The sequence below is a fragment of the Pleurodeles waltl genome, chromosome 1_1 (genome assembly GCF_031143425.1).
Source record: "Pleurodeles waltl isolate 20211129_DDA chromosome 1_1, aPleWal1.hap1.20221129, whole genome shotgun sequence".
Classification (NCBI taxonomy): Eukaryota; Metazoa; Chordata; class Amphibia; order Caudata; family Salamandridae; genus Pleurodeles; species Pleurodeles waltl.
In genome coordinates this window covers 962,031,151-962,053,762 of record NC_090436.1, presented here as the reverse complement: position 1 = coordinate 962,053,762, position 22,612 = coordinate 962,031,151, and the positions used below count along the sequence as shown (strand labels likewise).

The 22,612-nt window shown below is 40.7% G+C and overlaps 1 protein-coding gene across 10 annotated transcripts in view; it reads right to left on the bottom strand.

The window, feature by feature from the left end:
• The window catches only part of PPP3CA (protein phosphatase 3 catalytic subunit alpha), a 608,768-nt gene that overhangs the window by 211,878 nt on the left and 374,278 nt on the right, over nucleotides 1–22,612 (bottom strand). For all 10 annotated transcript variants that reach the window (XM_069230223.1, XM_069230221.1, XM_069230225.1 and 7 more), the window contains exon 5: nucleotides 15,092–15,237. In XM_069230223.1, the coding sequence (XP_069086324.1) occupies nucleotides 15,092–15,237 (146 nt within the window). The remainder of the gene's footprint in view (nucleotides 1–15,091; nucleotides 15,238–22,612) is intronic.

Here is a 22,612-nt window from a genome sequence, read left to right as displayed (position 1 = left end):
ATTCACATGCTAGTGTGGACACCCCGGAATTCAGAGATGTGTAAATAACCACTGCTTCTCAACACCTTATCTTGTTCCCATTTTGGAAATACAAAGGTTTTCTTGATACCTATTTTTCACTCTTTATATTTCAGCAAATCAATTGCTGTATACCCGGAATAGAATGAAAGCCCATTGCAAGGTGCAGCTCATTTATTTGCTCTGGGTACCTAGGGTTCTTGATGAACTTACAAGCCCTATATATCCCCGCAACCAGAAGAGTCCAGCAGACGTAATGGTATATTGCTTCAAAAAAATCTGACATCGCAGGAAAAGTTAAAGTAAAACATGGAGAAAAATAGCTGTTTTTTTAACCTCAATTTCAATATTTTTTCATTTCAGCTGTTTTCAAGGGGTAATTTGTGTTTATCTACACAAATTACCCCTTGCTGAAATCAGAATTTTGTCTACTTTTCAGAAATGTTTAGTTTTCTGGGATCCAGCATTGGTTTCACACCCATGTCTGTAACTGGAAGAAGGCTGAAAGCACAAAAAATAGTAAAAATGAGGTATGTCCCCGTAAAATGCCAAAATTGTGCTGAAAAATTGGGTTTTCTGATTCAAGTCTGCCTGTTCCTGAAAGCTGGGAAGATGGTGATTTTAGCACTGCAAACCCTTTGTTGATGCCATTTTTAGGGAGAAAAAAAAACACAAGCCTTCTTGTGCAGCCCTTTTTTCCCTTTAAAAAAAACAACAACAAAAAAACGTTTGCTGTATTTTGCCTAATTTATTTGTCTCCTTCAGGGGAACCCACAAACTGTGGGTACCTCTAGAATCCCTGGGATGCTGGAAAAAACGGACGCAAATTTGGCGTGTGTAGCTTATGTGGACAAAAAGTTATGAGGGCCTAAGCGTGAACTGCCCCAAATAGCCAAATAAAGGCCTGGCACCTGAGGGGGAAAATGCCTAGCAGCGAAGGGGTTAATCCTATCTCGATAAAATTACCCAAATATTTTTCTCTTAAAATATTTCTCTTTTCCACACAAAATGTATCAACATATTGGTAAAGCCAGCAAGCTATAGCAGTGACACCTGTTAAATACATGGATTAGTAGTGGCAATAATTATGGTACAAGCACTATGTAACAAAATTATGATAACCTCGAGGTTCCATAAGAACAAAAACTATCAACAGCAGATACTATTCAACATTTAAGCAATGAAAAATTAATGCTTTTGATTTGGTCTTGTGTGGAAGCACAATAAAGCCATATTATTAACATTGTCCCTCTCATTAACACAAAATAAGATGTAGAAATGTCATTTTATTTAATAAAGGCATCCTGGCTACCGTTTAAAAACGAGCCTCCTGAACTCATTGTGAGCTTTATTCTCTGCTCAATTTGAGGCACGGGTCATAATCGTCGCTCTTCCAAGCCTACTAATTAATTTGACAATAGCTAAAGTAATTTCAAAATTCACCCATTTTTTAATTTGTCATCAAACATTTATCAACCAAAGTATATCATTAGATAATCATAGCATTACTGTTTTAACCACAAATCTTAAAAGACAAACATAATTTAGGTAATACACAATTCTATTAACAGAAAAACTTCAATCTACACCATCTTAATGAAGAACCAATGAAGTCCCTAAAAACAAGGTTCCTATTTAAAAAACAACCATTGTATCATCGGGATGACATAGAAAAGTTGCAACAAATATAATAATCTCACCCGCACAATTATCGATCTTCAACAGGTCTGTGTCTCAGCTAAATAAAACAGGAGGCACTGTTGCTAAAAGCTCTTAAGATGATCAGTGGATACAAGTGCAGGAATCAAATGGGTCCAGGAATTAGGGCCAGCAGCATCCAGGGATCGTATAACAAATGAGACAACATCATCTGCTTAATGCCAAAGCCTATGCTTCATGGGTTATGGAGCATGATCCTGGCTAATGGGCCCATCATCCAAGGTTAGGACTGTCGCCTCTAAGGAGGCTGAAAAGAGCAAAATTGTCTGGAACATTCTCAATATAGAAATACTGAGGTCTCTTTTGCCAGCTCAAGGACCTGTAGTTCAAGTAGAGTGCTGGCTTTGCACAGAGGCTGAGGCAGACAACAATATAAAGAGACCCTCTTTCTTAAGTGAGGATGGGTGTAAGGCGTTTACTAAAACCAAGATAGAATGCTTACTTGGATACAACTCCTCATGCTCACAACAAAACTGGGGACTGTGTCAGAATTTAGTGAGCTGATCAGTCAGGGCCAGTCTTTGATGAAGACTTGCTCCTAATGGCCCTTAATGTGGCATCAGGGCCAGTGGAGGTAGCTGGATTTGACATTAAAAAAACCGAGGCAAATGAGGTGGTCAATCAATCAATCAAATAATTTCTTAAGTACACAACTCACCTGTTAGCCTGTTAGGGTCTGAAGGCGCTATGAGGGGGGGGGGGAGGGGGGGAGGGGAGGGGGTAGCCGGTTACTGCTCAAAAAGCCATGTTTTAAGGTGTTTTCTGAAGGATAGGAGGTCCTGGGTCTTGTGTAGGTAGGTGGAGAAGGGAGTTCCAGTTCTTGGCAGCGAGGTGGGAGAAGGATCTGCCGCCGGAGGTGATGCGTTGTATGTGGGGGACTGTAGCGAGGGCGAGGTCGGCGGAGCGGAGCTGTCGAGTTAGTATGTGGAAGTTTACTCGTTCGTTGAGGTAGGCCAGTCCAGTGTTGTGGAGGGCTTTGTGAGCGTGGACGAGGACTTTGAAGATGATCCTTTTGTTGATGGTGGTGGTGGCTGGAGTACTGCCAGAACCTCCAACTGGATGATTCAAAATGAAGCTGAAGTCGCCTTGTTGGCATGCAACTTGGCAGTTCAGGATTCCAGAAAGGAATCAGAAGGAATGACAATATGTTGGAGAATCCTAAACGTCAGATTGGTGCCTGAACTTTGACATCCGGGTCTGAGGTATTGGAGCAATCTGTTTTCTATTGAGTCCATTCTTTGGGACCAGTGAGGATGCATTACTTAATGAAATTGTAACAATTGTTATTGTTTGCTGGGTAAGTCTGAAGCAAGTGGATAGACTTGGGGCTGCAGATAAATAAGTTGTTCCTCTAGAATCAGGTTTGGAAGCAAAAAATGCATGGTGCCTGGAATGCTTCAATTCTAGGTCTTTATCTCTCTGCAAGTTCAAAATCCCAAAGGCTAGTCCATGATCATTCGATGTACCAATGTACTCCACACGAACCACATCCACACCCTTAAATATCTAAAACACACTGCTCTGATTAAAGAGCTATAGAAGCATTCTTGGTCCTGTCAGACAGTGGTTTGGTAACCACATTTTGGCAAAGGAAGCAGGCCAAGAAGTGGTTGCAACTTCATAATGTTAATGCTAACAGAAATGAGTTATTCCAGTATTGCACTCCCTCACACAGCTTATAGGTTAAAGAAGTTGATGGACAGAAACGATCTGAATGTTGAGCGTGCCAAAAAAAATATATATATCTTTTGAAAACGACTTTTAAGATGCTGACCCATTCAAAGTGGTCATTCAGAACTACTGCCCAATGTCAACATCTCACTACACTATGATTTTGGTCGTATCTAATAAAAATGGTCTAGCAAGTGGTTAAGCGAGTCGCCATAATCATATGCTTGTGAAAAAAAAAACAATGAACAAATTGTCAGCATAGTACATGACACCATGGGGCTCAAGCACACCAATGAGGATTGGGACAACAGATGTTAATCACAAATTACTTCCACGTTGTTCTTTGATGTGCTGCTTAATAAGTCTAATGAATAGTTCTTACTACAGCCTCTAATCCACAACTGACAGCTGGCAACCTTGGAATGTGCACACAGAAGTTACATCATAACATACAGGACAATTGAGGTTCTAATGAGTACATTATAAAAATGGACAGCCATACATACATGCAAGTCTATTACACCCATTCATGTATACACAGTACAAAATATCACATGACTATACTTGATAAGGGCTTTCCGTAAAAAAAAAATGTTGATTCTTTTTGTATATCGACAAGAGAGGAAAGACAAAAAAAAACAAGCATTTGCAATGCAACGGGTCTCCTGTTTGCTCATGTTAGAGCTGATAGCTTTGTAAACTCCTAACACAACTTTTCACCTATCGGCAAAAGTGCATTTATGTACATAACCCAAAAAAGTGCAATTAACTGTGTAAAGCGCTTGACTTCTACCAAGCGAAATCGCGCTAGGAAAATAGAGAAAAAGAAGTCCACGAGCCGGACAGAAAAAAGCAAGCCTCGCATGTTTTCTGTACTTGGTCGATGCGCTCGAGGAGGGCTAGCCACCGGAAAAGGCATGACGTATGCATGCCTTCGACTAATGAAAGCAAGCAGATTTTAAGAGGCAAGCCCACAAACCAATGAAAAACACTGACGTGACGTCGACAGAGCTCGGAGCCCTTTTCTAATACCTAAAGCGTCTTGCTGCGATACACATGCGCGAGCGCATGCGACGCAGGCTCGACCCTAAAAAAAAGTGGCACTGCACTTCACTGACGAGCATATCAGAAGACACTGACAATAATGTGCACTATTTGTATGGACCTAAGCATGGAAAAGAACTCCATCACATACGTTTCATCCAGATACACAGTAACACTACTGCAACCAAAATCCACATCAATCAGGAAACCAACTTTAGGGTAGAGATTTCTCATGAAAATAAGCAAAACTACACACAAAGGTACTAGCATAAACAAACTTAATAAACTGACACGGACCCTTTATTCAACTACTAGGGATTATTGACACAATGTAGGTATTCAAAAGCCCTCAATGGTGGTCATCTTTAAATCACTTCTTCAAAACACCCACTTCATTGAAATATTCACCTTGATCAAATTCCCAACCTGTCACTAATTAACCCACCACCCTAACAGAGTGTCCTATGAGCCACATTACAATAATTTCTGGCTTCATAAGCTCCAATGGACAGGTTTGCTACTCCACTGATGCCTTGCTGCATTATACATCTCATGCAAATCTGTCGCGGTTGTGCTTCTAATAGCACCATAACAAATACTTTAGCATGTACTTAGAGTGGGCTTTGGTTCGACCATTTGATGCTTTCTTCTCCATGTAAAATTTCTGCACTGCGCTTGATGGCTTTCCTCCTATAAGTGTTTACCCCACCTGTGAAACACGGTTTCACCTTGCTTTTTGATTGGTTCGGTGTCTGCCTCTACTCATCACACAGGGAACAATTCCTCTTTCTTTTACGTACCATTGCAGGTTTAACACCCGATGGGAGTGCACTTTTCTACTCATTTACCTCTTCCACTCTTTACCCCCAACTCACAAGCCATCCTCGCGTCCCATGGCCCCTGCCCTTCACCCCTACTTCATTTCCCCTATATTGTTTTCTCTGCCCTGATCTCTCACCCTGCCTCGCTCTCTCCTCTCCTTCACCTTTCTCTTCCTAGTCTCTGCTAGAAAAAAAAACACTGGAATTCACCGGTCACAGTAACTGGCATATATTTAACTTGCACCACGTTGATGCACTGCTCATAATTGCACATAATACATCCCTGATTATATCTGAAATCTAAGGCTATGAAAGTTATACTTTTGTCAGTTAGGTAGAATTAGTGAATTTCAGAGTTTTTTTTTTATCTAAAACCGTACTTTTTTGACTATTCAAAGACTCCACTTCAGTGACCTTCCAAGTTTTTATTTATTTTTTATCTTATGTCAATATATTACTACCTTACCTATATATCATTTGTTTATTTCAGCGAATAGCACATCATGCTGTTTGCAGTAACTTTAAATGGTGGTCATTATTCACTGCTCACATCACCTACTGCCTCGTTGTGAAAGCACTGGGTTTATAATAAACTTTGAGAAACTGAGTTTGATGTCTGTTATTTAGAGAGGACTGTAAGTAAATTTGATTGATTAATAAAAAAGCATTGGAATGTATGTAGATAAAACAATTACAGCACTTCTCACAACAATACTTCAATCAGAATCAAACCGTGGTAAAATTAAGGGCTTTGCTACAACCAAATCTCGCCTTAAAAGGAGAAATTTACTAATTCGTTAACAAGTCTATAAAGATTGGCTTCTAGAGTTTTGTCAATCATTAGTGCAAACTTGCACCGAGGTGCTTCAATATTTACTGCTTATTCTTAAACATTGTAAAATAAATTGATCATCAATCTAGGCATTGCGACTAGTACCTTCATCTTTTATTAAGCAGGACTTAAAATATTTCTTTCATGCAAACAAAACCAATAGTCTGCAACTAAATAATAATAACAATAATAAAAGTATATCCATAGGAATGCTAAAGAGCAAAACTTCTACTTATTTACGGAATTCAACAGAATTAAACATTCCCTTCAGGATTGGCTATTTGTTGCGAATTTCAATATATTACCTGCCAGGTTCAACAACTAGACAAGTTAGCACGTTATAGGAATTGACCTGCGGAATTAACAAAGCTTAACGGCCTAACGGCCTGACGGCAGGTTCTCACACCTGCTTTTAAGAAAAGTGGTTTTGTGCTTGCAGTAATCGTGGGCAGGCAGTAGTTTCGGACTTGTAGTAAGCGTTGGCAGACACAAACTATGTGCAATAAAGATTATTTTATGTAGCCACAAAGTCTACAACAGCTTGTTGGCCATTGTTGCACCCACCTTTGTGTACCATCCTTAGATGAATACCTGCCAAATATTAGCTTAAGAAAGAAGTCCCTCATATGAGATGGAAAATGTGACCGCATGTAAGACTGGTCCTCAATTTTTTCAAAAGCATTAATTACAGTTAAAGCATGATTTGTTTCTGGTAAGGCCTCCTTATCCGCTATCCAAGACTGAAGTTTTGTTACTCGATTTAAAAAGTTCTTTAAGAGATTTTATTTATTTCTAAGAACCCAGATGGCTGGTAGTCAAAGGTATGGAAACACACTGTTAAGTAAGATCTCCAAACACTTATAGTCTGAATTTGCAAAGTTCTTGCCAACACAGATTTGCCAGAGAGCCAGGTTCCGATAAAAACAGGGCGCAAAGACTTTAAAAAGGTGGTCTGTCTCACTAGGATTGGACTTTTTAGGCCAAACTCCAACCGAATTTCCACATGGCCTATGTTCTTCAGTATCTTGAAGACAGATTTAAAAGCCTTAATTTGCAGCAGGTCCAATTACTTAGCATCCAGGCCTCGAAAGAAGACTGAGCCATAGGGCTGATGCAGGAACCAATTTTGCTTCCATGACTTTCACCAAATGCTAACAACTAGCACATGTTAACTTATCTTGCAATGTCTTAAAGCCAAAAATGAAAGTGGTTTTAGCCCACAGAATGTTAAAATGACCTTTAAACAAGGCTATCATCAAATAAAAAGCCTAGATACCTGTAGGGCCTTACTGACTCAATGGGCTTCCCCCTTAAATGTCAAACATGTGCTTGAAGACTAGAACGCCGTAGGAAGACGATTTTAGTTTTCGTATTATTCAACTTCAGACAATTAGCTGTTACATATTTGTCAAGGATCCAATTAACCGCTGTAGGCCTACAGGCATATGGCTAAGTAATATGGTGTTGTTAGTGCACTGTAGGTATTTTACATTACAGCTTGCAAATTTAGGAGAGTAAGCATTCACATTACTTAGCTGTTGAGGAAAATCGACCATAAAAAGGTTACATAAACATGGTGCAAGCACACAACCTTGCTTCCGGCCACTGTAGGTGTTAAATCACCAGGTCAAGCTGGTATTGTCCCCCATACTCACCTGAACCAATGTGTTGGTATATAGGAGGATAATTAAATCTAGAAGTTTGCGTGGCACTCCCCATGCCACAAGCTTTAACCATAGGAGCTCATGTTGAACAGAATCCAAGGCTGCCTTGAGATCAACAAAGCAAATGTATAATTTTTGCCTTTTATAAATTGTTCTCTCAGCCATTAGAGTAAGAGACAGTAGATATGTAGAACCTGACTGGTCTTTTCAGAATCCCGATTGGTAGATAGGAATTGTGTTGCGATGCAGCCCACTCTTCAAGGTCTTCAAAAAGGCGCGATACGAAAACCTTTGCCTGTTAGTAGTGTGATTATAGTATCTGTTGGAACTATAAGCCAGTAGTTCCCTGGATTATCAATGGGACAGCTCTTATTGATGCAATGCAATATGCTCTCTTGCCATGATTTCGGGGCTCACCTCTTTAATAAGATATCATTAAATATAGGGGGTCAAGATCTCCGACCAAAGGTCAGTTTTACCATTGAAAATGGCATTCGGGAGAATGTTTGGGCCTAGGGCTCCATTTGATCTAATCCCACCAAAAAGAGTTGATACCATTTCCTTGTTTAACGTCTTGATTGGCCGTTTTATTTTTGAGTAAGAGCTTGCGCTCAACAGAGAATATTGGTTTAGCGCAACATCCTTTTCCTGTTGGTCACTTAATATAGTCAGGGTTGGGGTTTTCCACTGTACACCATGAACTACATTGAATTCAAATCGCTCACCATAAAGGTTGAAGATTAAATCTTCCCAAAAAGATTCAATGATATTAGCACTATTAGCCCTGCTAACACCATTTTCCAGGTCATTAATAATTCCCCCAAACTCCTTAATCTTATTCTTATTTGTTTTAGTGGCATGAAGAGTTCAGTCCATAAGTTCTCATGAGATGCCCTTTTGTGCCTTCCATATTTTTTGTTTATATATCCTTCTCGGGGATGTCAATATATGTTTGAGAAATGTGTTTGCCTAAGACTACTCTAGTAGCTCAATAGAGGACCTTCCTTTATTGGTACAGCTTTAACAAATACCACCTGTTGTAGGTAATTACAATAGAATTCCTCCTTTGTTTGTTTTTAGCCAAACTGTTTTCTATTAAAAATCTACAGACTTGATTTAAAATCTTCACCAAAGGTGCTTCGTTTTGTACCTCCAAGCGAAAGTCATTTTGTATCTCTGCAAGACTCATTAATTAATTCTGTTTTTTGCCGTGCAAAACCAGTCTTTTCAAATTATATAAGGTTGCCACTTGATGAATATTGGATTTCAGCTGGCAATATATGGATATTGTTACTACTTGAGGGTTGTGATCCCTTTCAACTTGTGGTTTAACATAATACCCAACAATACTGGGGGCCAAAACCTTTAAAATGATGGAATAATCGATTACAGAGGGGCTCCTGGAATTTAAAAAAATCAGCACAGTTGATGGTTCATTTTGGGGGTTGTTATGCAAAATTATTAGGCCTAGTTTTTGAAAGTGATCATGACAAGAGTGGGCTATGACACTACTTGAATTATCAGTTGTTTTTGTGGAAATTAAAAGAGAATTGAAAGCACCCAAAACAATTAACTTGGCAGTTGGACATTGATAGGCAAGTGTTTTGATAAATTCCAAACTGTTTAATAGAATAACTGAAGTATAGAAATGTAGTTTTAAACACTGCAGTTAACACCGTTGTAGATTAATGTCTTGGTTCTTAGTATCTTGTTTTAAGGCTATGTAATCCGAAAGTCCTCCTTTCGCACAGCCTTGTGAAGATTTACAAGTGGCAGAAACAAAGGATTAATGAGATCCAATAATTAGGGTGGTGACTTCCCTCCATGTTTCCTGGAACATCAATATTTGATAGTTCTGAAAGAAAGATCTTGTATCTTGATCTTCTAGCAGCCTTGCAAGGCCATGCCCATTCCAGGAAAATAAACTTATGAGCATTTGCGATTTAGCAGAACTATTCAACCACCAATCCTTACCATCAAATTTTATTTTTGTTAAGATGGTTGGAAGCCATGCCCAATCCTCCATTAGGACTTCCAGCTTTGGACCTTGTTCACAGGTGAATAGACCAGAGACTGAACTTTTATTTTAAACTTCTGATGTTATTGCAGAATTAAAAAAGGGCAGATAGCTCCTTTTACCAATCGTATATCTTGTTTCAAGCTCTTGACTGGAATTGTGTCCAATTGCACTTTCTTCTTTATTAGCAATGTAGAGATCAATAATGCTGGATAATTTGAATTAGCAAATTTCCTAACTTCAACTCCCCATTCTGTGAAGTACGTTCCACATTCAACAACTTAATTCGCAATGCCATTGTTTAACCATGTGGCGCAGGTAATTTCTTATGTGGGACTAGAAGAATCTTGCTTGAATTGTACAGATTCAGGATCATAAGATTTGAAAGTGAAAGTACTGGGATTGAAGCTATTAATTTTAGTATATTGCCATAATTTAGGATATCATATGGGCTTCTAGATTCGTACAAAGGGTAAAAGAGGATCTTAGTAGAGTCAGAGGGGCAACTAACCTGACTTGTACTTATCTGGCTGAAATGCTTGTATCACTACTCGCCTAGGGGATACTTTAAGAAAAGAAGATGATTGAACATTAGCAGGATTTCTTCCACTAACTGTTAAGATATTTTGAAGCTGTTTAATTTATTTGTACGGAGGCGCAATTTGCTGTTGAATTAATCTCATTTGCAATATTTCATAAGTAGCGGAAGATTCCTTTATTTGCCCGGCCTCCTTTTTTATCAATGGAGGTGAACCCATGTCTCTCTCATGTAACAATAACACTTCTTTTTGGGATCCAGAATGATTGCTATCAAATTTACCTGGCTATGATTTTGATGAAAATTTCCTATCTCCTCCATGGGAGATTTGGCCTGTCAGTTGTCATGGATGGTGGATTTAAAAATTGGGTTGGCTGATCTCCTAACTTTGTTTCACGCCTTTCTTAGCCTTTTCATTGCTCTTTTTGTTAGCCCTTGTACTCTGGTGCAAGTTGATGGATTTGAGATGTTTGTTCCATGTAAGACTTCACTTTCTTGCTTCATTAGTGGCCCAACATCACCCACATCTGCTTTATCAATCACCAAATTAGCCTGACCATTAAATGATTTGCCTACTTCCTCCTTGTGGAATTTGTCACACAAAGCCGGCTGGTTGGCTTGTACAATCAGATCATCATTGATTTGACAGGGACTCTGCCTTGGATCCAATGTCGCTGCATGTTTGGTTCTTTGTTTAATAGACATGGTTTTAACTGTCTACAAGGACACCTACAATTTTTGGGAGGTCTGAGACTTTATCTATGGTGTACGCACAAATGCAAGTGACCAAATTGATTGATTGTATCTGATTGAGCCTTAACCACTAAATTGGTCAGTTTAAGTAATTTAGAGTCTATCCCTGAGTCTATCAATTTATCTGAATGAAAATTTAATGCAACAGTTATTGCATCCATAGTATTAAGCATATTCCGCCAAATTCCGGTGTGAACCAGTGGAAGTTCTTAAGGGGAGTTAACATCTGCGGGGTTACGTACATCATTTTGCCAGAAAGTAAAGATCAGCTGACTTGAGTGAATAGTTCACAGAATACGTGTGATTCCCCTCAGTAGAACCTAACTAAGTCAATGAACAATTGTCAACATTTATTTTCTGTGGAATGGAGGGGCGGGGGGGTCAGTGTTAGATTAAGCTGTTTCCCTCCAATTATTGGATTTGGACTTAAGGAATCTATGTCAGGCTTCTCTTCGGACCAATCAGTGCCTATCACATCTTGAACCTCCAGAAAAAAGTAAGCACTCACTGCAGTCTTTTTAACCAATGTTGATATTGACGTGGGCGGCACAGTGGTTAATAGCCCCTGTCCACTTGAGTCTAGATCAATGACAGATGGCAATTCAATTACATGTTTATCCATCCTCAGATCAAGACTTGCTATATCCTGGACAGTAGTTCCAGCAGAAATACTACCTTCCTTCAGTGTCACTTTCTGACGTTTTCACTGATTCAGTCTCGGTGATAATGTAGCCCTTGGCTGGAAGGGGATTGAGGGCAATTTCCCGATTACTATGGATTTGAGCCTTAATAACCAGTGAGCATGAACCTAGCTAAGACACTGATGTTACTACATAATTTGCAGGTTTTCTGTTTGTACCTCCAGGTGGATTACTTTCAGCTAATGATTTATTTACGGGGACCACTCCATGGGAAGTTAAACCATTCCTTGCTGATGGATGAAGCTCTAAAGGACTTCTCAGATGTATTTGTGTTATTTGGTAGCATTCTATCCATTTTAAGTGATTTTCCAGAAAAGTAATCCACAATGGCGAATTGAAAGGCAGCACCACTCCTATGTTTAGATGAGGTCTCCAAGACGTCTATCAAGGTGGGCCCCTGGCTTGCTGTAATGGAGGCGTTTTGTACCTGTGAAGGGACTTCTAGGTCTGACCTTAGTGTGGATTTGCCTGTTTTCATTCCTCTCCTCTTTATTTGCTATTGTTGGGTCCCACCTCATTGTTGGTTCTAATGGCGTTGCAGAAACTGAAGCTGGAGCAATCTTTACAGAACTGCTTTTGCAGGTCTTGCTGCCTTGTAGGGGAGTAGTGATGAGTACAAAGGTGGGGGAGCACACACAGGGCCTGCAAAACGCACCTGGACCTAGCTAGGCCGTCTCCACTTCCCCACCGCTAAACCCTGCCTTTTTCAGCAACTTACCTGCCACCACACCGTACTTATTTAACAGCTCCCTTGGCAGAGTGTCACTGCTAGGTCCACCAGCCTTTACCTTTGCATCTTTGTTGACAATATTTGCCTTTGATCGCAGCAGCCTCATTTTGCTGGTTACAGTGATCTCAAATACTGCTGTCGATTGCCGCAGAGCCCCCTCTTACCACTGAGTACCGCATGTGTTGCCTGTTTAACTTCATGCATCTGCTAGACTAAACCATGGCAGTCCTCTTACATGTTACGTCTTTTATGCTCCAGAACAATTGCTCAACCACTACCCATTTTACAGGCTCACTAGAGAACCTGCTTTCCTCTGTAGGCTGTGAAAGCTGGGAGCTAACAAACCTCAGGAATATATTTCCAGCTGGTTACTTAACTGAATGCTCATACATCATCAGTGGACACTCTGTCTTAGACATCCTGCATTATGTAAGGCAAGCTTTTCATCTTCTCCACAGGAACCCTTAAGTCTGTAAAACACACTTTTTCCTCAAATAAGCACAATGTCATAAGACTCTATAAATCAATGCAAGCAGAGTCCACCATTGTGATTCTCAATCCCAGAATACATTGGAAGACAGATCGTCAATGAGCTATTTCAGACAAGAAGTGGCTGTAATGATGCGCATAGACCAGGATAACAACTTCAAATGAGAGGCCGAGACTGATTCACTATAACATTTTACATCAAGCCTATAATACACCCCTAATGTTAATGTAAGATGGATTTATTATAAACTCCTGTTGCATGAAATGCTGCTCTCCCTAAGCAGACTTTTCCGCCTTGTGTGGAACTGCCCACTAGTTAACAATTACTGGGGAGAAGCATTTCCACAGCCAACCGAACTGAAGTGGGCATCCAGCCACAACACATGTTGGCTCTGTTTCGGTGCACAATAAATAAGCCATGACCTGTTAAACCGCTTTTATCGATGGCCTTTCAGTTGTGAACAGGGTGGAGTGTGTGGGGCAAAAAACGGTCCCCAAAGAATTAAGCATGGCTGTCAGACTTAATTTATAATGACCAGCTGGAAATATTATTCTAGGATTCCTGTGGCCAACAAGCCCAAGAATATCTGGGTCCCACTTCAAACATATCTAATGAATACCACTTGAATACCATGTAACTCATGTAATCAGGATGCTGAGATATGATAATGTAATTATGGTATTGATGTCAATACAAAGAATAACTACTGTGTCGGGCTGTTGGACCTTTGATTACAAGGGCGGGCGCTGACCCCTCCCCCTTTTCTTTCCTCATGAATGATTGTGCACTATTTTGCCTGCTTGCCTATTAGCTAACTTTGCTAGGTAACCTGCTGTAAGTTTTTTTTTTTTTAAATAGAAAAAACTGCTCTCTGTGTAAGTTAAACTGTTGGTTCTATTATACAGATTGTACTCTGGTGAAACCTGAAATAGGTTAAAAAAATAAAAAAAAGAAATTAACCATACAGGCTGTTTAAAAATTGAGAATATTCTTAAAAGGTCATTTTATCTTGGATTTCTTTGTACATCAAAAGAGGCTGGCCTTTAAAAAAAAACTGTATGTAAACATCTGAAAACACTAAGGAATGGCAACACCGTACGGGGAAATTAATAAATCAGTATGAGGGACAATTAATCAAAAGTAAGAATTGTCTATTTCAACATACTGCATCCATTTACTAATCTAAGATAATGCGACAATGTAAACCAATAAAGACTGAAACAGAATTACTGCCTATAGAAGATAAAAGATACACAAATGAGTAAATGTATGTGTGTTTAAGAAACAGGAAGTGAGAGGGACATACCAAAGCAGGCAAAAACAAGAATGCTTTTTATCTCAAATGAATTTCAGAGTAAAACAAATGGAATATGAACATTTTAACATAAAATACAAATGCAAAGTTTTTGAAGTAAAGTATTAAACGTATTAAGGAATTATGCTAATCTGTAAAAGTACTAATCTGGTCCATCCCAAAAAGACCTATAAACGACTGAGTTCTTTATTTTTTTAAGTAAATCATCAAGACCAATATAAAGATTATACTTCATCGTCTAAATCGAGAAATAAATATAAAAAATAAAGCACTTTTAGCAACTCCAAAATAAGCCCTTTTGAATGTGGATTAAACAAATGCGCTTCACTGAGACCCCAGGTGTTTACTATTTGTGCAGTGGTTTTAGAATTAGTTCCTTGTGGTGTATAATTTTCAGTGAACACAATATGCGCACTAAACTGAATTTAGAAACTTGTCAATAATTAAACTATTTGATCACGTAAGAAAATCAGTTATTTAAATGCAATTACTTGGAAGATTAGCCTCTAGACGCATTTTCACTAAGACTAACAAAGTGTGGATTCTAGAACCCCACTGCCGGTGAAAATGGGCAGTCTTTCAAGCCAGAGATTGGAGAAGCATCCCTCTGAACTGTTTTTATTCTTCCCTTCCCAACAAACTAGAACAAAAATAGTATGGCTAGGCTCCAACGCAGAGGTTGGGATCCAAACCGTAGTTGCTAGTCAGCTACTAAATCAGAGATACAAATGATAGAATCAGACAGGATAAGACGGTCTTGTAGACATGAGGCACTTACTTTTCTGATGTCATCTAGGGTATTGATTTCTGGAGATAAGCCACCATGTACACACAGAAACTGCTGGTTCATCAGGGCTGCTAATGGGAGGCAGTCAAAGGCATCCATGCAGGCATCATACACCCTTTCTGAATACTTGATCTTACCTTTTTGGAGGGAGGAAAAAAATAAAAATAAGACAAATGTTACATAGTGCCCAATCCCCAACCTTAACTACACATTAATTACAGAACAAAGCAGAGAATCAAAAGTTAACAACAAACATAACAGTCATTCTCAACAACTCATTCCACTGCTTGGAAGTAACACCACTTAACCTAAGTATCAGCCATATCTGAGGCATTCGGCAAGTGATAGAGGGACAATTAGAAAGTAATGCAAATTTGTTAAGACTAACATGACTAAACTACTATCTCTCGGGAAACAACCGCAGCCACTCAGTCTTCGTGAGCATGTCACTCAACTTGTTCTGCACCACCCTCAAGGCCCAATACTGCCCTTTATACTTTCAAAATTTGTGTACTTAGTATAAGCCAGAGAGGGAGTCAATTTGCGCCTTGTCCACCATTCGACATTCAAATGGCTGAAATACAGAGGAGGCAACTCTTTGGGAATTCAGGAACCTAGATTTTAGAACACCCTGAAAACCAGCCTGAAAACACTAATCACCTCCATTCAGAATACCCCTGAAAACAGAACTCTTATTAAGGCCAGCACTCTGGGGAAGGTTTGATGCGACAGACAGTGATAAAGGAACACTGGCTAAGGGGCATGTTACCTTGCATTCGGTGGGACTTGATTTACGTTTGTGACTCTTTGTGCTGTTTAAACATCTAGCTGGAAAAGTAACAAATACTCTTCTTCCGCCACTTTTCTTTCCTTTCCTTTCCACACTTAAGGCTTACCCTTTGCAGTTCAGCCATTTCCCTAATGATGACATTCACCAGCTGGTAGAATGCTACCCATGAAGACCAAGCTACGTGGTGAGTATTGTTAATAGGATTGCTCAAGAACTAAACACCTGTACCTATATTTATATTTGCTCTTCTCAGGCTTATCTGCTTGGTAATCTGGTGCAACCAGATTACCAAGTAGAACAAAGTTTGGAATGGAGATCTAGAACAGGCAAATATCGGGCCTAAACTGGACATTTTACAGAGGAGAGCTTCGCCAACCAGGCTTGAACTTAACGGTTCCAAAATCAGTGTCATCACACAAGATCCAGGGACATGGCTCTGAAATTCAAGGTTGCAGAGTAATGCATAAGGGTACTTTCTGAAACAAAATAATTTGAAATTTTCAAGTATGTGTGTAATACAATATACCAAAGCTTGCACCGAGCAATCCCAAATTAGGTGACAAGATTGAGTGACTTCAGTGCTCTATACTTCTATCAAGACAAAACCAGACAGCTCGCACAACATCATTTTATTCTTTTTTTATTTTTCTTTACCTAGGGGAGACATTGCAATTTATAATACATTAAAACATGTATTGAAAATTCATGTGCACTCAATCCATAATTAATACAAATATAAATATAGGATGCATGCCCACAATGTGATATGTATAGTCGGAAAAACATTTTTTGTTATTAATTATACAAAGATTCCGCCAAGTTTTTAATTTTTGATGTAAACCAGAGCAAGGCGCATACAACTGTTTACATTGTTTATTTCTTTGCATCGTAGCCAACCAATCAACAAATGTCAGAATTGATTTGGAGCTCCATTTTTGCAATAGCAATAGTTGGGCGATAAGCATGGAGTTAAAGATTAGAAAATCTCCAACTGAGGCTCTAGTAATAGGCACATAGCTCGATAAGATTAGGGGATCTTGGGGTATTATAATCTTGAGTTCCTTCTCACAATACTGTTACATTTCTGTCCAGAAATTGTCTAGTTTGGGTCAGCATAATATATGTGATCAATTTCCAACGATGCACACCTAAAATAAGTGAGTTGACATATGGGCTTGATATTTTTGCCACAAAAAAAAAAATACCAAACCCACATGGCACACGCTGTACCTAGAGCTTCTATATTTTTTTTATATAGCGACTGTTGGAAATATCCCTTTTTTGCAGGGTTATCCCCAAACATTTTGCTTCTGACCTCCTGTTTTTGATCCTGTGCTGAATGTAGTTTTTGCTGGCTTTGGGACTCTAAAAGCGCTACCACTGCTGACCAGTGATAGAATGCAAGTACCCTCGGTCTAAATTGCATTGGTGACTGCTTTATTTATGATTGGCATATCTGATTTACTAGTAAGTCCCTAGTATAATGCACTATGTGTGCCTAGGGCCTGTAAATCAAATGTTACTAGTGGGCCTGCTGCACGGACTGTGCCGCTCACATGAGTAGCTCTGTAAGCATGTCTCAGACCCGCCACTACAGAGTCTGTGTGGACAGTTTTATAATGCCATTGCAACCTGGTAATCACACCCATTTGCCAGGCCCAAACCTTCACTTTTCCCCGCATGCAAGTCTCCCCTAAAGTAGGCCCAAGGCAGCCCCATCAGCAGTGTGCAGTGTATTTAGAAGGTTTGACATGTACTGGTGTGATTTACATGTCCTGATAGTGAAATACTGCTAAATTAATTTTTCGCTATTGCAAAGACCATCTCTCACATCGAGTAACATGAAATATCTTGTTTCCCATTGGGAGCAGATGGAGATATGGAGTTTGGGGTCTCTGAACTCACAATTTAAAAATACATCTTTTGGTGAGGTTGGTTTTTGAATTGTAAGATTGAAAATGCCACTATTAGAAAGTGGGCATTTTCTTGCTTAACCATTCTGTGCCTCTCTCTGTCTGTGGAATACATGTCTGGGTCAGGATGACAGTTGGGTTGTTTGTGAGTTCAATCTAGACAGTCACACAACGGAAGCTGAGCTGTATCCTGTATTTCCTGATGGTTCTCACTGAGCTAGAGGGGAGGGAGGAGCGGACACTTGCATCTGAATAGGGCTGTGCCTGTCCTTACACAAAGCAGTCTACAACCCCCTGGAATGTGCCTGGGGCCAGAGCAGGGAAATGTCTCTTTGAAGTTTGCCTACTTCAAAGACCGAAATGGATGCAAGTACTGGACCTCTGACACCACAATGTTGGAGCACTTCTGGACTGACGACATTCTACCAGGAAGAAGAGCTGGAAGCTGTAGGAGGTACTGCCACTCGGCCTGTTTTTTTGTGCTGGCCTGCTGTCTGCTACTTCTCTCCTGGGAGTAAAATGACTGGAGTTTGCTTTCTACATCCTGCTTTTCAAGGTTCTAAAAGGGCTTGAACTGAGCTTGCCTCCTGTTAAGTCACAGGGACATCAAAGACTTCATCTACCAGTGACCGGGATCTTCCGCTGAGAGTAGTGACTTGCCAAGTGGTGCCAGTTCCAGTCCCTGGGCCCTTGGAAGTGTGAGATGGTGACCTGAAGAAGAAAATCCACGCACCAACTTGACGCAGCACCTGTTTCACCACGGCTCCATCAACACAGCGCATCTGGATTTTCCACGCATCATCCACCGGATGTCAATTTCTTATCGACCCCACACTGCAGTAAGGAACCGAGGCTGCGTGTTTGCAAATCAAAGCATCGCCTTTCCTGCGAGTAAAGAATCAACACATCACCTCCCCTGTGCAGCAAGGAACAGACATCACTTTGCTTTTTGGCACTTCACCTACCCTGCGGCCCACTTTATCTTTTTTGACACAACCCAGGTACTTTGTGCTAAAAAGATACAACCAATGATCCTGTAGATTAAGACTCATTTAAACTTTTAAAAACTGATCTCTTTACCTGTGTATGTTTGATTTTTTTTGTTTTGATCTTGTTTTACTCAGATAAATATCGGGTGCGTGTGCGTGTGTAAATACTTTACATATTGCCTCTAAAATAAGCCCCATTGCTTGAGCCTAACTACCTGGGGTTATTTTAGTTGTGTGGCTTCCTAACCATGACTAGAGTGAAGTCCCCTATTTGGGCGGGGTGCAAACCACTGTCACCTAGAGACTCCATTTCTAACAGTGTCAAAATGAATATGTCTGTGTAAGCCAACATTTAAAGACTTTTCAGGAGGTGGAAAGTTGGCTCATGTCTTCCATCTATCAATAGCTGAAACATCAGATAGCTTGAAAGACCATTAATTTGACACCCGGATACTACAGTGTTAGCAGTTAATGGTTGCTCTTTCAATCTAAAAAGTTCAGCTCTATGGAGTCACTTTTAAAGGGGATTCAAAAAAATATTTAACTTGAGAAACACACTGAGGTGTCTTATGAGGGAGTTAAGCTCAAATTGTCTTCATTATTGAGATCATTTAAAATCATGATCATATATATATCATAATCAAAGGGATTGCATGCTGAGTGTAGATTCTTTTATGCATGGATTGTTTACAAAATAAACATAATAGTGCATCTTAATATTGGGAAGGGCTAAGTCACAGTTTGCTGTTGGCCTGAGTAAAGGGGTATGTGCCTATCTAGGAGTTTTATTCCTCCAAATAAATAAAGGAATGGGTTTTATCTTTGTTTCTTAAGCTGCTTATAAGTTCTAAGAGTCTGCAGCAAATAAGAAGCTGAATAAGGGTAAAACAAATCTACAAATTAATGCAACTCTGCTGATAAAGGAGAGGGGAAGATTTCTTTTGAGGCAGGGCTTTGATTTTCGTGACTAGTGGTCTACAATTAAGATATTATAGGTCTTCTAAACTGTTCGTTCACTTGACCCCTATGTAACTACTTGCTTGGGTAGTGTATGCCTGTTACTAAAACTTCTGGTGTACAGTTAGACAACAGAACGTCAGTGGTTATTTTATTCCCGCCCACTCCTTGAAATCCAGCAAAATACTCTCATAAATCTGCTTACTTGGCTTTAAAAAAGACTATATTATCGGCATGCAGTTAGATTTTAGCCATATTCAGAAGTGTGCTATAAAATGATCTTTAAGTATAACAATAGCCAATGGTTCTATGAAGAATGGAAATAAAAGTGTGCATTGGTAACATTGATAATCAGATTACCTTCTGAATGCAATAGCTCACAGAATACAATATACCATCAGGAATTCAACATTACGGCAGAGAGCTTTATCATATTATATACCACTATAAACCCCAGGGTCTGTAACAGAGAAGCAGAGAGAGAAAAGAACAGTGAGTTAAAAAAATGAGGAAGAAATACAAGCCAAAAGGGCTAGCTACAGTGGAATCATCCTTTTTAAAGGACTAATTCTCTCACCCATCCAAAGGTGGCATGCTTCATCATAGGGAACCTCCTCAACTGTGATAACTAACCATGGTGCAGGCTACAATCCCCTTTTCTAAGAGGGAGGCGCTATGCAGATGTTTTAGAGGTACGGGTAGGCCTAAAGTGTGGTGAGGAGGGCAGAGTGTAAACCAGAAAAGGGGAAAATAAGGTGAAATGAGAACACTGACTACGGAGTATGCTAGTGGTTTTATTGGCACGTCTCTGGATTAAAAACCAGGACTGTACAGGAGTAATTGAGATCTCTCTGTTCAGATATCAGAGAGTTCTACCAGACACTCTACAGGAGAGTACTTCCAAAATTTAAGAGATTAAGTATTATTCCCCAGGCCAGAGAACAGCAGCACAGAAATAAGTATTAATGATTATCTATCTTTGTCAAAGCCAGTAGTTGCATCATCGAGGCTAAATGGTTAGACAGTCTCCACGCAGAGTATCCAAATAGCCGGTTCCTATATATAGTGACCACTTTTTCAACATTTAACAAAGACAAGTAGACACGTAGAATTCCACACGTGAGGAAGGTCATTTTATTCCCACTCATATATAGTAATATTAAAAAGGGCAACAAAAAAAATCTCGATAGGTACCAAATTGAGACCCCTGGAGAAGAGGCCTGGACTATTAAATCTGGAATACTTACTTTTGGCCAATCTGCCTTCCATACAGGTTTATACACACAGAGTTAAAAGCACTGCCTATTCTATCTAGAAAAGGCATTCAGTTTAAGGCAGGACTTGCATTCTGTGCACTGTCGAATGTGATTTTTGTCTGTACTGTTTAGGCTAATTTGTTTCCGCCAAGTATGTACGATTTATATTACATTCAAACCATCTTGCTACATCACAGAACCCCAGTCAGCCTTCACTGCGTCTTGTAAGCAATTCTGACACATGCTAAGCATAATACGCTGGGTCTCAACCACTCGAAGTCCATAGCACAGATGACCAGACTGCACTCACTGAGTAGAAGTCTAGGCACAACATCCCCCTTCCGAGTTCCGCATGATTTGGGGTGACTAGGAAAAAGGGCTGCAGATGAGGTGAGGGTCTCAGGTCACTGCAGCCTGCTGAGCTGATGAGACATGGGCAGCCTAGATGCCCAACTGGGGTCCTCTGGAGTCCTGAGCCTGCCTGGTGGTGGCCCAATCTGAGGAACACTGGTGTTCGCTGGTGACCTCCGCCCCACATGGAAAAGGTGAGTTGGGCTGCATGGGGCCAAGTGGTTTATGCATTGAGGGCAGCCACTGGCTTATGGCACAGAGTGGTAGACCATAGATGCTGGAGAAATCACCAGGGCCCAGTCAGACTATCCTGGGCGCCTTGTCTGCCACAGTACCAGGACACCAGGACAAGCCTGGAGGTCGCAGGCATGGCCCACCTAAGGAGGAAGGACATTGAGGCTGCATGGTGAAACCTGCATGATGTGCCTGAAGAACAGCATGCAGAATTGTGGCAATCTGGTGAGCCAGATGTCCTGATCTACTGATGCATGAGCTGCACAACTGGTGTGGACCTGCCCGGATGGGGATGGAGGGCAATTTCTATGGACTGCAAATACGGGCCCATATGGTCATGGTGAGTGGGTTGTCGGCCAACAGCTGAAAATGGCGGATGTGTTTCACTGAAGCTCCTGTGAGGCACCCAGGAATCACCCATCACACGGCAATCATCCTGGGCTGAAAGGGCCATAAATTGCATCTGCAGTTGTGAGCCGCTCACGGCCCGGATTCAGCGAAGGGGGCCGGTGCGGTTGATGTAGCCTACTCCTGGGAGAGGCACAGCATTGCTGGGCTGGGTCCTTATGCCAGACTCATTCTGCATCATGCTGTGGCTCGCCTGGAATGGGGAGGCGGCTGTGGCTGGGACTGCGGAGACCGTGGTGCCTGCCTGATATATCCTGACTCGCCCCGACTCGCTGCACTTGTGGGCCAAAGACCGGTGGTCCGAACCGTATGGCTGGGGCTCCACACCTGATGCTGCCTCACTGGGTGGGGCCTAGACTGCTCCGAAAGACCACTGTGCCACACCAAATGCCCTGACGTATGCCTGACTTGCCTGTGGTGCCCCTCTGGAGCTCTGCCGGCTATCGCTGACTGAACTGGCCCTGAGCAGAAGTACCAGTGAGTGCTGCGTGTATCCTGCAAGAGGTGAGTCCGTTGGGGCAGAGAGTGAAGCAGGGAGCTTGCCAGGCAGTAGGTGGCCCGAAACTCAGTAGCACCAGCAAACATGGGATGAGTAGGCCCCATCTGGCCTCCTT